Raw genomic sequence first — 16851 nt, forward strand, 5'->3', positions numbered from 1 at the left:
TCAATTGCACACAGGTGATCTCCATTTAACTGATTATGTGACTTCTAAACCAATTGGCAGCAGCAGTGATGATTTGGTGTGTCATATTAAAGGGGGGGAATACTTATGCAATCAATAATTTTGTGTTTTATTTTTGTAATTAGTTTCGATCACTTTGTAGAGATCTGTTTTCACAGTGTTAAAAAAGAAGCCAGATTAAATCCATTGTGATTCAATATTGTAAAACAATAAAACAAAACTTCCAGGTGAGGGTGAATAATTTTTATAGGCAGTGTATATTGTGATAGTATTAGAAGAAATATTAAAGTTGGAGATATTTGGGGAATGATTAAGAAAATGGGGAGATTTGTAGAGTTAATAACATTCCGGTTTTGATTAATGAAGGTAATATGATGGTGACTGCGATAAGAGAAGGTGGAGTTACTGGCTCAGTCATTGGCAGCATTTTAAATGAAGTTAAACAATGTTTCTAAGTGAATGCCCTGAGGTGTTGGCAGTCAGCTGTAGCAATGATAGTATCACTAATGCAGAGTTTTCTTTCTGTGCATTTAAGCCTATTATTAATGCAGGTCAGACATCTCCAGGAAAGGATGATATATGTTATTGTATGATTAGTTATATGACTGACAATTCTCTTGAGATAATATTAACATTTTTGAATCATAATGGAAGGTTAGGCCGTCTCTCTTCCTCATGGATGAGGAAAGCTGTCAACAAAATAGAGAGAGTACAGAGGAGATTTACTAGAATGTTACCTGGGTTTCAGCACCTAAGTTACAGAGAAAGGTTGAACAAGTTATGCCTTTCTTCTTTGGAGTGTGGAAGGTCGAGGGGGGACTTGATAGAGGTATTTAAAATTATGAGGGGTTAGATAGAGTTGACGCGGATAGGCTTTTTCCATTGAGAGTAGGGGAGATTCAAACAAGAGGACATGAGTTGAGAGCTAGGGGACAAAAGTTTAAGGGTAACGCGAGGGGGAATTTCTTTACTCTGAGAGTGGTAGCTGTGTGGAACGAGCTTCCAGTAGAAGTGGTAGAGGCAGGTTCAGTATTGTCATTTAAAGTAAAATTTGATAGGTATATGGACAGGAAACGAATGGAGGATTATGGGCTGAGTGCGGGCCAGCGGGACTAGGTGAGAGTAAGCGTTCGGCATGGACTAGAAGGGCCGAGATGGCCTGTTTCTGTGCTGTAATTGTTATATGGTTATATGGAAAATGGCATTAGTAGTGCCTATTCTAAAACCTGGGAAACCACCATCAAATCTTTCTAGTTATAAACCAATATCATTAATACCTTATTGTGTAAACTTAAGGAACGTATGGTAATAGAGCAGTTGAATTATATTTTGGAAAAGAGGTGATATGGCATTTTATCTGAGTGGACTTTGGATTCAGTTTTATGCTTGGGAAGACGATATCAGGAAAGCACAGGGAAATAAGAAGTTGTAATAGCAGTATTTTTGATATTGAAAAGGCATATGATATGTTATGGAAGGAAGGTCTTCTGATTAAATTATGGATATTAGGAGTGAGGTGAAAATTGTGTAATTTCTTTCTGCGATTTTTGTTCAGATGATCTGCAGGTGAGGGTGGGCAAGGTACTGTATATCTGGGACTCCACAAAGCAGTGGTTGTAACCTTTTATTACAAATATTATAATTAACGATATTTTCTCTGAGATTTGGTACTGAGGTGTGTAATTCACTGAATGCAGATGATGGAGCTTTATGAATTAGAAGCAGAAATTTCAATTTTATTGTATATAAGATGCAATTAGCAATTATTAAGTTTGAACAGCAGGTAAATAATCAGAGATTTAAGCTTTCAGTAACTAAAACACAAGTTACACTGACATGCAGAAGTTTGCGCACCCCTGGTCAAAATTTCTGTTACTGTGAATAGTTAAGTGAATAGAAGATGAACTGATCTCCAAAAGTCATAAAGTTAAAGACGAAATGTTCTTTTCAACATTTTAAGCAAGATTAGTGTATTATTTTTGTTTTGTACAATTTTAGAGTGTAAAAAAGGGAAAGGAGCGCCATGCTAAAGTTTGGGCAACCCAAGAGATTTGAGCTCTCAGATAACTTTTACCAAGGTCTCAGACCTTAATTAGCTCGTTAAGGCGATGGCTTGTTCACAGTCTTCATTAGCAAAGGCCAGATGATGCAAATTTCAAAGCTTTATGAATACCCTGACTCCTCAAACCTTGTACCAATAATCAGCAGCCATGGGCTCCTCGAAGCAACTGCCTAGCACTCTGAAAATTAAAATAAATGATGCCCACAAAGCAGGAGAAGGCTATAAAAAGATAGCAAAGTGTTTTCAGGTAGCCGATTCCTCAGTTTGTAATGTAGTTAAGAAACTGCAGTTAACAGGAATGGTAGAGGTTAAGTTAAGGTCTGGAAGACCAAGAAAACTTTCCAAGAGAACTACTTGTAGTATTGCTAGAAAGACAAATCAAAACCCCTGTTTGACTGCAAAAGACCTTCAGGAAGATTTAGCAGACTCTGGAGTGGTGGTGCACTGTTCTACTGTGCAGCGACACCTGCACAAATATGACCTTCATGGAAGAGTCATCAGAAGAAAACCTATTCTGTGACCTCACCACAAAATTCAGCATCAGAAGTTTGCAAAGGAATATCTAAACAAGCCTGATGCATTTTGGAAACAAGTCCTGTGGACTGATGAAGTTAAAATAGAACTTTTTAGCCGCAATGAGCAAAGGTATGTTTGGAGAAAAAAGGTTGCAGAATTTCATGAAAAGAACACAATCAACTGTTAAGCACAGGGTGGTTCAATCATGCTTTGGGCTTGTGTTGCAGCCAGTGGCACGGGGAACATTTCACTGGTAGAGGGAAGAATGAATTCAATTAAATACCAGCAAATTCTGGAAATAAACATCACACCGTCTGTAAAAAAAAAGCTGAAGATGAAAAGAGGATGGCTTCTGCACAGGATAATGATCCTAAACGCACCTCAAAATCCACAATGGACTACCTCAAGAGGTGCAAGTTGAAGGTTTTGTCATGGCCCTCACAATCCCCTGACCTAAACATCATCGAAATTCTGTGGATAGACCTCAAAAGAGCAGTGTATGCAAGACGGCCTAGGAATCTCACAGAACTAGAAGCCTTTTGCAAGGAAGAATGGACGAAAATCCCCCAAACAAGAATTGAAAGACTCTTAGCTGGTTACAGAAAGCGTTTACAAGCTGTGATATTTGCCAAAGGGGGTGTTACTAAGTGCTGACCATGCATGGTGCCCAAATTTTTGCTTCAGGCCCTTTTCCTTTCTTATTATTTCAAAACTGTAAAAGATGGAAATAAAAAAGTCATTTTGCTTAAAATATTAAAGCAATGTGTCATCTTTAACTTTAGGCCTTTTAGAAATCAGGTCATCTTTTACTCGCTTAGCTATTTACAGTAGCAGAAATTTTGACCAGGGGTGCCCAAACTTTTACACGCCACTGTATGTGTTTTACAAAGAGGATTAATAGACTTGCACTTGATTTGAAATTCCATGGTTAAACTCTTGAAGCAATGTCAGCGGTAAGATTTCTCAGCATGTGGCTGGATAATAAGCTGACCTGGAAGCACCATATCAGTAAAATCATTGGTAAATGCAAAGGAGCATTAAATATTCTCAGATATCTAAGTGGATATCCTTAGGGGGTTTCATGAAAATCTTTATTGACCATTTATGTTTGTTTAATTAGCTCATGCTTGATTATGACTGTGTGGCTTATGGATCAGCTTCATCATCAACTTTGAAGTGTTTGGACGTGATACAAGCACAGGCTTTAAGACTGTGTTGTGGTGCAATAAAGTCGTCCCAGTTTTGGCTTTACTGGTTGAAGTAGGACAATTACCCTTCCACTTGAGCAAGTTGAACTTAACACACTGGATTAGTTTGAGGGGGCAAAGAAATCATCCTGTTAAAGGTGTGTTGGAGTACTGCTGGGAACATCACAAGAAGACTGTTTTTAGATTTGGCTAGCTGAGTTTGTACCACATTAGGAATATGGGTTTGCTAGATTATGCTATATATCCCATTGTAGCTGCCTTGGTAACACCACCTTGGATTTTCGGTTGCAGAATTTAATAAAATCCAAGGATCCTGATACACTTGAGAGTCCACAGGTCCATCAATATGTTAAGGAAAATTATTATGATATGTTAACCATTTTTACTGATGGATCAAAAGATAATTTAACTGGGAATGTTGGTGTGGCTGTTCTTGTGCCCGAGTTACAGGTAATAAAGAAATGTCTTACGAACCATTTATCAGTTTTTAAAGCACAAGTATTTGCGTGGAGATACTTGCATGCCATTCTGCATAGGTATGTTCCAATGAGGTAGGGAAAGGATGGTAGGGTACAGGAACTATGGTGTACAAAGGTTGTTGAAAATCTGGTCAACATAAGATATAAATAATTTTTCTTACTATAATTGTTATATAAACTCGACTTTTTTTTGGTAAATATGTGGTGAAAAATTACTAATTAGATTTGGATGTACCTCATTTCTTATGCAGTCAAGAGTATTTTATAGAAACATAGAAAATAGGTGCAGGAGTAGGCCATTCGGCCCTTTGAGCCTGCACCACCATTCAGTATGATCATGGCTGATCATCCAACTCAGAACCCTGTACCTGCTTTCTCTCCATACCCACTGATCCCTTCAGCCACAAGGGCCATATCTAACTTCCTCTTAAATATAGCCAATGAACCAGCCTCAACTGTTTCCTGTGGCAGAGAATTCCACAGATTCACCACTCTCTGTGTGAAGAAGTTTTTCCTCATCTCGGTCCTAAAAGGCTTCCCCTTTATCCTTAAACTGTGACCCCGCGTTCTGAACTTCCCCAACATCGGAAGCAATATTCCTGCATCTAGCCTGTCCAATCCCTTTAGAATTTTATACGTTTCAATAAAATCCCCCCTCAATCTTCTAAATTCCAGTGAGTATAAGCCTAGTTGATCCAGTCTTTCTTCAAATGAAAGTCCTGCCATCCCAGGAATCAATCTAGTGAACCTTCTCTGTACTCCCTCTATGGCAAGAATGTCTCCCCTCAGATTAGGGGACCAAAGCTGCACACATTACTCTAGGTGCAGTCTCACCAAGGCCTTGAACAACTGCAGAAGAACCTCCCTGCTCCTGTACTCAAATCCTTTTTCTATGAATGCCAACATACCATTTGCCTTTTTCACCGCCTGCTGTACCTGCATGCCCACCTTCAATGACTGGTGTACAATGACACACAGGTCTCGTTGCATCTCCCCTTTTCCTAATCGGACACTGTTCAGATAATAATCTGTTTTCCTGTTCTTGCAACCAAAGTGGATAATCTCACATTTATCCACATTAAATTGCATCTGCCATGAATTTGCCCACTCACCTAACCTATCCAAATCACCCTGCATCCTGTTAGCATCCTCCTCACAGCTAACACTGCTGCCCAGCTTCGTGTCATCCGCAAACTTGGAGATGTTGTATTTAATTCCCTCGTCTAAATCATTAATATTTATTGTAAACAACTGGGGTCCCAGCACTGAGCCTTGTGGTACCCCACTAGTCACTGCCTGCCATTCTGAAAAGGTCCCGTTTACTCCCACTCTTTGCTTCCTGTCTGCCAGCCAATTCTCTGTCCACATCAATACCATATCCCCAATACCATGTGCATTAAGTTTGCACACTAATCTCCTGTGTGGGACCTTGTCAAAAGCCTTTTGAAAATCTAAATCCACTGGCTCTTCCCTATCCGCTCTACTAGTTACATCTTCAAAAAATTCTATAAGATTCGTCAGACATGATTTTCCTTTCACAAATCCATGCTGACTTTGTCCGATGATTTCACCTCTTTCCAAATGTGCTGTTATCACATCTTTGATAACCGACTCTAGCATTTTCCCCACCACTGATGTCAGACTCACCGGTCTATAATTCCCCAGTTTTTCTCTCCCTCCTTTTTTAAAAAGTGGGGTTACATTAGCCACCCTCCAATCCTCAGGAACTAATCCAGAATCTAAGGAGTTTTGAAAAATTATCACTAATGCATCCACTATTTCTTGGGCTACTTCCTTAAGCACTCTGGGATGCAGACCATCTGGCCCTGGGGATTTATCTGCCTTTAATCCCTTCAATTTACCTAACACCACTTCCCTACTAACATGTATTTCCCTCAGTTCCTCCATCTCACTAGACCCTCGGTCCCTTACTATTTCCGGAAGATTATTTATGTCCTCCTTAGTGAAGACAGAACCAAAGTAGTTATTCAATTGGTCTGCCATGTCTTTGTTCCCTATGAACAATTCAGCTGTTTCTGACTGTAAAGGACCTACATTTGTCTTGACCAATCTTTTTCTTTTCACATATCTATAAAAGCTTTTACAGTCAGTTTTTATGTTCCCTGCCAGCTTTCTCTCATAATCTTTTTTTCCCTTTCCTAATTAAGCCCTTTGTCCTCCTCTGCTGGTCTCTGAATTTCTCCCAGTCCTCAGGAGTGCCCCTTTTTTTTGCTAATTTATATGTTTCTTCTTTGGACATGATACTATCCCTAATTTCCCTTGTCAGCCATGGGTGCACTACCTTCCCTGGTTTATTCTTTTGCCAAACTGGGATGAACAATTGTTGTAGTTCATCCATGCGATCTTTAAATGCTGGCCATTGCATATCCACTGTCAACCCTTTAAGTATCATTTGCCAGTCTATCTTAGCTAATTCACGTCTCATGCCTTCAAAGTTACTCTTCTTTAAGTTCAGAACCTTCGTTTCTGAATTAACTATGTCACTCTCCATCTTAATGAAGAATTCCACCATATTATGGTCACTCTTACCCAAGGGGCCTCGCACAACAAGTTTGCTAACTAACCCTTCCTCATTGCTCAATACCCAATCTAGAATGTCCTGCTCTCCAGTTGGTTCCTCGACATGTTGGTTCAGAAAACCATCCCGCATACATTCCAAGAAATCCTCTTCCTCAGCACCCTTACCAATTTGGTTCACCCATTCTATATGTAGATTGAAGTCACCCATTATAATTACTGTTCCTTTATTGCACGCATTTCTAATTTCCTGTTTAATGCCATCCCCAACCTCACTACTACTGTTAGGTGGCCTGTACACAACTCCCACCAGCGTTTTATGCCCCTTAGTGTTATGCAGCTCTACCCATATCGATTCCACATCCTCCAGGCTAATGTCCTTCCTTTCTATTGCGTTAATCTCCTCTCTAACCAGCAATGCTACCCCACCTCCTTTTCTTTCCTGTCTATGCCTCCTGAATATTGAATATCCCTGGATGTTGAGCTCCCATCCTTGGTCACCCTGGAGCCATGTCTCTGTGATCCCAACTATATCATATTCATGAATAACTATCTGCACATTCAATTGATCCACCTTGTTACGAATGCTCCTCGCATTGACACACAAAGCCTTCAGGCTTGTTTTTTCAACACTCTTAGCCCTTATACAATTATGTTGAAAAGTGGCTCTTTTTGCTTTTTGCCCTGGATTTGCCTGCCTGCCACTTTTACTTTTCACCTTACTACCTTTTGCTTCTACCCTCATTTTACACCCCTCTGTCTCTCTGCACATGTTCCCATCCGCCTGCCACATTAGTTTAAAGCCTCCTGAATAGCAGTAGCAAACGCTCCCCCTAGGACATTGGTTCCAGTCCAGCCCAGGTGCAGACCGTCCTGTTTATACCGGTCCCACCTCCCCCAGAACTGGTTCCAATGCCCCAGAAATTTGAATCCCTCCCCCTTGCACCATTTTTCAAGCCATGTATTCATCTGAAATATCCTCCTATTTCTACTCTGGCTAGCACGTGGCACTGGTAGTAATCCAGAGATTATTACCTTTGTGGTCCTACTTTTTAGCTTACTTAACACAAATTAGTTTAAAGTAAGACAATGAGCCCAGATGAACGCTGGCCTCATTCTGATTTTTTATCAATTGCTCAACAGATTTAATTTTCCATTTTACCACTTATTTTAATAAAACACTCTACTTTGTAAACTTAAAAAAAATCTAGTCAAGAAGAAAAGAGAAGCTTATGAAAGGTTCAAAAAACTATGTAATGATAGAGATCTAGAAGATTATAAGGCTAGCAGGAAGGAGCTTAAAAATGAAATTAGGAGAGTCAGAAGAGGTCATGAGAAGGAGCAGAATCATGAGCAGAATTAAAGAAAACCCCAAGGCATTCTATAAATATGTGAAGAGCAAGAGAATAAGATGTGAGAGAATAGGACCAATCAAGTGTGACAGTGGAAAAAGTGTGTATGGACCTGGAGGAGATAGCAAAGATACTTAATGAATACTTTGCTTTAGTATTTACCAGGAAAAAGGACCTACAGCAGATGACTTACAGCAGATTGAAAAGCTTGAGGATATAGACATTAAGAAAGAGGATGTGCTGGAGCTTTTGGAAAGCATCAAGTTGGATAAGTCTCCGGGACTGGACCAGACAGTACCCCAGGCTACTGTGGGAGGCGAGGGAGGAGACTGCTGAGCCTCTGTCAATCATCTTTGCATCATTAATGGGGATGGGAGAGGTCCCAGAGGATTGGAGGTTTGTAGATGTTGTTCCATTATTCAAGAAGGCGAGTAGGGACAGCCCAGGAAATTCTAGATCTTTCTTCAGTGGTTGGTAAGTTAATGGAATAGATCCTGAAAAGCATGACTTGTGAACATTTAGAGAGGCATAATATGATTAGGAATAGTCAGCATGGCTTTGTCAAGAGCAGGTCGTGCCTTACAAGCCTGAATTTTTTGAGAGTGTGACTAAACACATTGATGAAGGAAGAGCAGTGAATGTAGTGTATATGGATTTCAGCAAGGTATTTGATAAGGTACCCCATGCAAGGCTTATTGAGAAAGTAAGGAGGCATGGGATCCAAGGGGACATTGCTTTGTGGATCCAGAACTGGTTTGCCCACAGAAGGCAAAGAATGGTTGTAGACGGGTCATATTCTGCATGGAGGTCAGTGACCAGTGGTGTGCATCAGGGATCTGTTCTGGGACCCTTACTCTTCATGATTTTTATAAATGATCTGGATGAAGAAGTGAAGGGACGGGTTAGTAAATTTGCTGATAACACAAAAGTCGGGGGTGTTGTGGATAGTGTGGAGGTTTTGAAGAGAATGAATGGGTTGAATGTTTAGCTGAGAAATACACTTCTAAGACATTTCTTTATCATGACCTGGAATTCAGGCACAAAAACAGTCATACCAAAACTCCCCGTTAAATTATCCAATCAGTAAACCTATCATGATAATTTTTCTTTACATGTAGATGAACGAATAGGCTCTCAGACATATCAGATCCTAGGATTTCATTAAATCACGTAACCTACAATCAACTAAAGTCTTTGGGAAAAAACGAAAGTGGATTGCTGAGAAAGCTCCAGTGGGACATTGCAGAATCCAGCAAACCCATGAGCAGCTGTGGATTTAGACATTCCACATAGCAAATCAGAAGCTAAGGATTAACAATTATGGGGTTATGGCAAGACTTGTGGGATAATGGGCATAAGGGGAGACAACTTTATAGAATACATCAAACAGTTGAGTTGATAGGAGAAGGGGGTAAGACAAGAAGGGAAGGAATTATATTGACTCAACTTAGAATTGGGCATACTTCGCTTTATTATTCCTGATATTTTATTGGAAAGCATCACTCTGGGTGTCAGTTTTGTTATCATTATGAAACAGCTGAATACATTTTATTGCACCATGAAGCATATAAGAAAGAAAGCAAATCCAGGCCTCTCTACTATCTCTGGGGGCTGGTACTTTTCATTCAAAAACTTTATTGAGTTATGGGAGTGACATTAATTTAATTCACAGTATTGTTTTCACTAATTACAATCTATTGGGCTTTTGGGGGTAATTTAGTTTTCATTTTAATAAGGAACTTGTAGGGGTTTTATTTCCCAACTCTCTACACCACACTGGTCCAGCTGGCAGCGTAAAGTCTTTAAGTTGGACTGCCAGCCGCCACTAAAAGTCAGGAGAAGAAGGGAAAGGAATTGTATCCGTACCACTGGTGCTGCAAAGCTGTGCTACCATGCTGTGCAATGTTGACAGTGTAGCTAGAAAATCCTTCTTATTGAATCTTACCAGGCATGATGGTCTTTTTGCAGGTGAAGCATTTTGGAGAGTACTCGTCAGAATAGCATTCTATGCATAGGAGGTTATCCTCCTTGGTAGAAAATGGTTTCTCCACAAGGGAATGTCCACACCTAGCACACTTGAAGCACTGTTCATGCCAGTGAAGATCCTTATAGGACAAATCCTTGGATAAAGCAATGAGATACAGTAAGTCCAAAAAACATATGCTGCTATTATGAGACAGTTGAAATATTAACCAATACTTTATTTTTTGTTAATTCATACATGGTACTGTTATTTTGTGTGTTATGTGTGAGTATCTAACCCGTCTCTCCCACATAGCCCTACATTTGTTCTATTATCCATGCACATTACAGTCCATCAGATATAGGAGCAGAATTAGGCATTTGGCCCATCAAGTCTGCTCCTCCATTTCACGATGGCTAATCCATTTCCCTCTCAGACCCAGTCTCCTGCCTTTCCCCCATGTCCCTTCATGCCCTGACTAATCTATCAACCTTTGCCTTAAATATACCCAGTGAGTAGGCCTCCACAGACTCCTGTGGCAACACATTCTACAGATTCATGACTCTATGGCTGAAGAGCTTACTCTGCATCTCTTCCACCATAGGATACATCCTCTCCACATCCACTCTGTCGAAGCCTTTCAACATTTGATAGGTTTCGATGAGGTCACTGATGCACCATCGATAACTCTCAGAGACGGGAGGTAAACGATAGGCTTTTATTAGCAGCAAAAGGGAGCACGGCATCTCGGAGACTGAGGGAGGAGCAGTGCCCCAATCGCCTTTATACAGGGGTCTGTGGGAGGAGCCACAGGAGCAGTCAGCAGAGGGGCATGTCCGGACAGATATACATAACTTACCACAGTCACCCCTCATTCATCTGAATTTCAGTGAGTACAGCCACAGAGCCATCAAATGCTCCTCAAATCATAAGTCTTTCAATCCTTGAATAATTTTTGTGAATCTCCTGTGAACCCTCTCCAATGGCAGCACATCCTAAGGGGCCCAAAACTGCTCACAATACTCCAAGTGAGGCTTCACCAGTGACTTATAAAGCCTCAGCATTCATAGTCAGAGAACACTACAGCAGAAAAGTGGACCCTTTAGCCCATCCACAAATAAGGGAAAGTCTGCAGATGCTGGAAATCCGAGCAACACACACAAAATGCTGGAGGAGCTCAGATCGGGCAGCATCCTGTATATCGGTGATACCTGACGTAAATTGGGAGACCACTTCACCAAGCATCTATGCTCCATCTGCCAGAACAAGCGAGATTTCCCAGTGGCCACTCATTTTAATTCCATTTCCCATTCCCATTCCGATATGCCCAACCACGGCTTCCTCCACCGTTGTGATAAGGCCACACTTACATTGAAGGAACAACACCTTATATTCTGTTTTGGTAGCCTCCAACCTGATGGCATGAATGTTAATTTCTTAAACTTCCAGTAATGTCCCCACTTCACCATTTCCTATCCTCTTTTCCCCCATCATGTTATCTCCTTGCCTGCCCCTGCCCCATCACCTCCATCTGGTGCTAAATGTTGCTCCTTTGACCCATCTAGTCTATTCCGAAACATTATTCAGCCTACTTTGATCAACCTGCTGTGGGTCCATAGCCCTCCACACCCCTCCCATTCATGTACACATCCAAATTTCTCTTAAATGTTGAAATCGAGCTCACATGTACCACTTGTTCTAGCAGCTCATTCTGCACTCTCACAATCTGAGTGAAGAAGTTTTCCCCCATGTTCCAGTTAAGCATTTCATCTTTCCCTCTTAACCCATGAACCTATAGTTTTAGTCTCATTCAATCTCAGTGGAAAAGGCCTGCATGCATTTATCTTCTCATGATTTTGTATACCTTTATTAAATCTCCTCTCACTATTCTACACTCCAGGGAATAATGTCCTAACCTATTCAACATTTCCCTGTAACTCAGGCCCTCAAGTCTCGGAGACATCCTTGTATATTTTCTTTGCACGCTTTCAACCTTACTTACATCTTTCCTGTAGCTAGGTGACCAAAACTGCGCACAATACTCCAAGTTAGCCCTCACCAATGTCTTATACAACTTCCACATAACATCCTAACTCCTGTAGTCAGTACTTTGATTTATAAAGGCCAATGTACCAAAAGCTTTCTTTCCAACACTATCTACCTGTGATATCACTTTCAAGGAATTATGGATCTGTATCCCAGATCCCTCTACTCCACTGCTATCCTCCATTCACCAACACTCACTGTGTAAGGCCTGTGCTGGTTGGTCCAAAGTGCAAAATCTGTTTGCATTAAATCTCATCGGTCATTTTTAGCGCTTTTTTTTCAGCTGGTCCAGATTCCTCTGTAAGCTTCAATAGCCTTCCTCGTTGTCCACCATACTCCCAATCTTAGTGTTATCCACAAGTTTGCTGATCCAGTTCACCACATTAAGATTTGTAAGAGTTTTTTAAATGTTCCTAATGTATCTGCATCTACCAGTACCATTGGCGTGGCATTCCATACACACAGTCCTCCCTGTGTAAAACAACACCTACCTCTGACCACCTTAAAGTTACGCCCACTCATATCAGCCATTGCTGCCCTGGGAAAACAATCTAAGGTTGTCCACTTTGGATCATCTTGTACACCTCATGGCATACTCTCTAATTCAGGCAACATCCTGGTCAATCTGCTCTGCACCTCTTCTAAAGCTTCTACATCCTTCCTACATTGAGGTGACCAGAACTGAATGTAGTACTCCAAGTGGGGTCATCAGGGTTTTATAGAGCTGCAACATTACCTCATGACTCCTGAATAATGAAGGCCAACACACCACATGCCTTCTTAACTTTCTTATCAATTTACACAGCAACTTTGAGGGATCTATGAATGTGGGCCCCAACTTCCCTGTGACCCTCCACACTGCTAAGAAACCTGACATTAACCCTGTATTCTGCTTCACCTTCCAAAGTGAATTACTTCACACTTTTTTGAGTTTAGTTGGAGCACATTTAAAATGTTATTTCCCCGAGAATTTGTTTACCTTGCAATCACTCCCAATTAGTTTCTTGCAGTCTTCACATGTACTGGAGTAGAGATTGTCATAGCACTTGATACAATACTGCTTGCTCTCTTGCAAGATATATTTCTTGCCACGGAGGGAATCCTTGCAAGAATGACAATCAAAGTCATCCCCCATTTTGTTTTTAAATGCTCACTTCTAGAATGGAAAAGAAAATAAGAGACTATTTAGTATTTAGATACAGTATAAATGTTTATCGGTGAAGTAAACTGATGTGTTTTGAAACTAAAGAAGAGAAGTGAACACTAACATTAAGTTCAAAAGTTCAAAGTAAGTTCGAAGTAAAATTTATTATCAGGGTACATACATGTCACCACATACAACCCTGAGATTCCTTTTCTGTGGGCATACTTAGTAAATCTATAGAATAGTAACTGTAAACATCAGGGTCTGTAAACTAAATAAACTGTGCAAATGCAGATAATAAATAAATAGTAATAAATAACGACATGAAATAACAATGTAACAGCATCCTTAAATGTTCAAGAGTCTGATGGTTGAGGAGTAGTAACTGTTCTTGAATCTGGTGGTGTGAGTCCTGAGGCACCTGTACCTTCTACCTGATGAGAAAAGAGCTTGGCGTGCTTGGTGAGGTTCTTTGACAATGGATGCTGCTTTTCTACCTGCAATGTTTCATGAAGATGTTCTCAATGATTGGAGGATTTTACCTGTGACGTACTGGGCTGAATCCACTACCTTTTGTAGGATTTTCCGCTCAAAGACATTGCTGTTCCTGTACCAGACTGTGATGCAGCCAGTCAGGACATTAACTGGACATTTATTAACTTTTAAATAAGCATAATTTAACTAAAATTAATCCAGTTACTTCTTTACAGATTTTAGAGACACCGAGAGGTACAGCACAGAAACAGGGCCTTCAGCCCTACTAGTCAATCCAAGACCATTTAAACTGCCATTACCTGCACCAGGACTATAGCCCACCATACCTCTACCATCCATGTACCTATCCAAACTTCTCTTAAGTGCTGAAATCGAACTCACATGCACCACGTGCTAACAGCTTGCTCAACACTCTCACGACCCTCTGCGTGAAGTTTCCCCTCATATCCCGTTAAACTTTTCACCTTTCACCCTTAACCCATGACCTCTGGTTGTAGTCCCACTCAACCTCAGTGGAAAAAAACCTTGCATGCATCTACCCTACCTATACCCCTCATAATTTTGTCTACCTCTATCAATTCTGCCTTCAATGTTCTAAAGAATCCATTTCTAACTTACAATTCAATCTTTCCTTATAACTCAGGTCCTCCAGATGCAGGAACATTCTTGGAAATTTCCTCAGCACCCTTTCCTGTTGGTAAGTGATGAGAACTGCACACAATACTCCAAATTAGGCCTCACCAACATCTTTAACAATTTCAACATAACATCCCATGTCCTGTACTCAGTACATTGATTTACGTAGGCCAATGTGCCAAAAGCTTTCTTTACAAACCTATCTACCTAAGACACCACCTTCAATGAATTATGTACCTGTATTCCCAGATCCCTCTGTTTTACTACAGTTCACTGTATAAGACTTACCCTGGTTGGTCCTATCGAAGTGCCAAACCTCACATTTATCTGCATTAAATTCCATCTGCTATTTTTCAGACCAGTTTTCCAGCTGATACAGATCCCTCTGCAAACCATGACAGCCTTCTTCACTGTCCACTACACCCCCAATCATCTGCAAACTTAATGATTCAGTTAACCACATATTCATCCAGATCTTTGATATAGATGATAAACAAGAAAGGACCCAGCACTGTTCCCTATGGTACACAACTAGTCACTGGCCTCCAGTCAGAAATGTAACCATCTATGAACCGCTCTCTGACTTCTCCCACAAAGCCAATGTCCAATCCATTTTACTACCTCATCCTGAATGCCGAGCGACTGAACCTTCTTGACCAAACTCCCATGCAGGACCTTGTCAAATTTCTTACTAAAGTCCATGTACGCATCATCCACCACCTTGCCTTCATCCACTCTCCAGATAACTTCCTCAAAAAACTCTAAATGATTGGTTAGACATGATCTACCACATACCAAGCCATGCCAACTATCCTTAATGAGTCCATGTCCACCCAAATACTTATATATCTGGTCCCTTAGAGTACCTTCCAATAACTTCACCACAGCGTGCAGGCACAGGACGTGTCAGAGGCAGTGGGGAGCAGGCAGACCACCACCAAGCACGATAAGTTCTTTCTCCTTGCAGGTGGGTTTTCTCAATTTTTAAACCATAAAGACAGAGGGTCTAGTGGAGGGGCTATTGTTGGAGTGGGGGGCTAGAGTCAGACAGGGAACTTTGGCTCAAGAGGCTTCAACAAGAAGAGGCTGAGGCCAAAGGAACAGGTGAGAAGGGTAGGTTTTTTCATTGCTTATTGCTGACTTGGTCTTGGCTGTCCATTGTACAGTGCAGGCAGGATGGCAGATATGGCAGTGGAATGCTCCTTGTTTCATTTAAACAGCTGAGCTGCATTGGTTATCCTCCAAACCTCTGGTACCTCCCTGGTCGCTAAGTTTGATTTAAATGTCTCTGCCAGGGCCCAGGCAATTTCTGCACTTGCCTCCCGTAGGGTCTGAGGGAACACCTTCTCAGGTCTAGGGATATATCCACTCTGATTTGCCTCAGAACATAAGAACATAAGAATTAGGAGGCGGAGTAGGCCATCTGGCCCGCTGAGCCTGGTCCACCATTCAATAAGATCATGGCTGATCTGGCCACGGACTCATCTCCACCTACCTGCCTTTTCCCCATAACTCTTAATTCCCCTTCTATGCAAAAACTTATCCAACCTGGCTTAAATATATTTACTGAGGTAGCCTCCACTGCTTCATTGGGCAGAGAATTCCACAGATTCACCATTCTCTGGGAAAAGCAGTTCCTCCTCATCTCCATCCTAAATCTACTCCCCCGAATCTTGAGGCAATGCCCCTCTGTTCTTGTACAGGATGGCAAACACCTTGGCTTTGTAATTTGTACAAGGTCCATGAAGTTAATGCCACTTTTTCCCTTTTCTATAGATTCTGTATCCATTTCCTGAGTAAAACCAAATGCAAAGAATGCATTAAGATCTCCCCCATCTGTTTTGGCTCCATATATGGATTACCACTCTGGTCTTTTTGAGGACCAATTTTGTCCCTTGCAATCCTTTTGCTCTTAACACAATTGTAGAATCCCTTAGGGTTCTCCTTCTACCTTGTCTGCTAGAGCGACCTCAGGCCTTCTTTTAGCCCTCCTGATTTTCTCCTTAAGTGTTCTCTTTCATTTTCTAAACTCCATAAGCACCTCATTTGTTCCTACCTGCCTATACCTGCTATGCACCTTCTTTTTACTAGTAACCAGGGCCTTAATATTTCTAAGGGTGGTGAGGAAGGCAAATGCCATGTTAGCATTCATCTCAGGAGGTCAGGAATACAAGGGCAGGGATGTGATGCTGAGGCTTTATAAGCCACTGGTGAGACCAATTCTTGACGATTGTGAGCAGATTAAAGAAAAGACGTGCTGGCATTGGAGAAGGTTCAGATGAGGTTCACAAGGATGATTCCAGGGATGAAAGGGTTATTATACGAGGAACATTTGACATTCTGGATCTGTACTCACTGGAACTTAGAGGGATGAGAGGGACATCATTGAAACCT

The 16851-nt window shown here is 41.1% G+C and overlaps 1 protein-coding gene across 1 annotated transcript in view; it reads right to left on the minus strand.

Moving 5' to 3' along the window:
• Positions 1 to 16851, minus strand: part of LOC132400244 (four and a half LIM domains protein 2-like) — a 55244-nt gene that overhangs the window by 25525 nt on the left and 12868 nt on the right. Inside the window, exons 2-3 of the mRNA XM_059981222.1 lie at positions 13162 to 13338; positions 10119 to 10293 (exon numbers count right to left, since the gene is read on the minus strand). Of these exons, the coding sequence (XP_059837205.1) occupies positions 10119 to 10293; positions 13162 to 13317 (331 nt within the window). The 5' untranslated portion in view covers positions 13318 to 13338. The remainder of the gene's footprint in view (positions 1 to 10118; positions 10294 to 13161; positions 13339 to 16851) is intronic.

This window comes from Hypanus sabinus, chromosome 10 (genome assembly GCF_030144855.1).
Source record: "Hypanus sabinus isolate sHypSab1 chromosome 10, sHypSab1.hap1, whole genome shotgun sequence".
Taxonomy (NCBI): domain Eukaryota; kingdom Metazoa; phylum Chordata; class Chondrichthyes; order Myliobatiformes; family Dasyatidae; genus Hypanus; species Hypanus sabinus.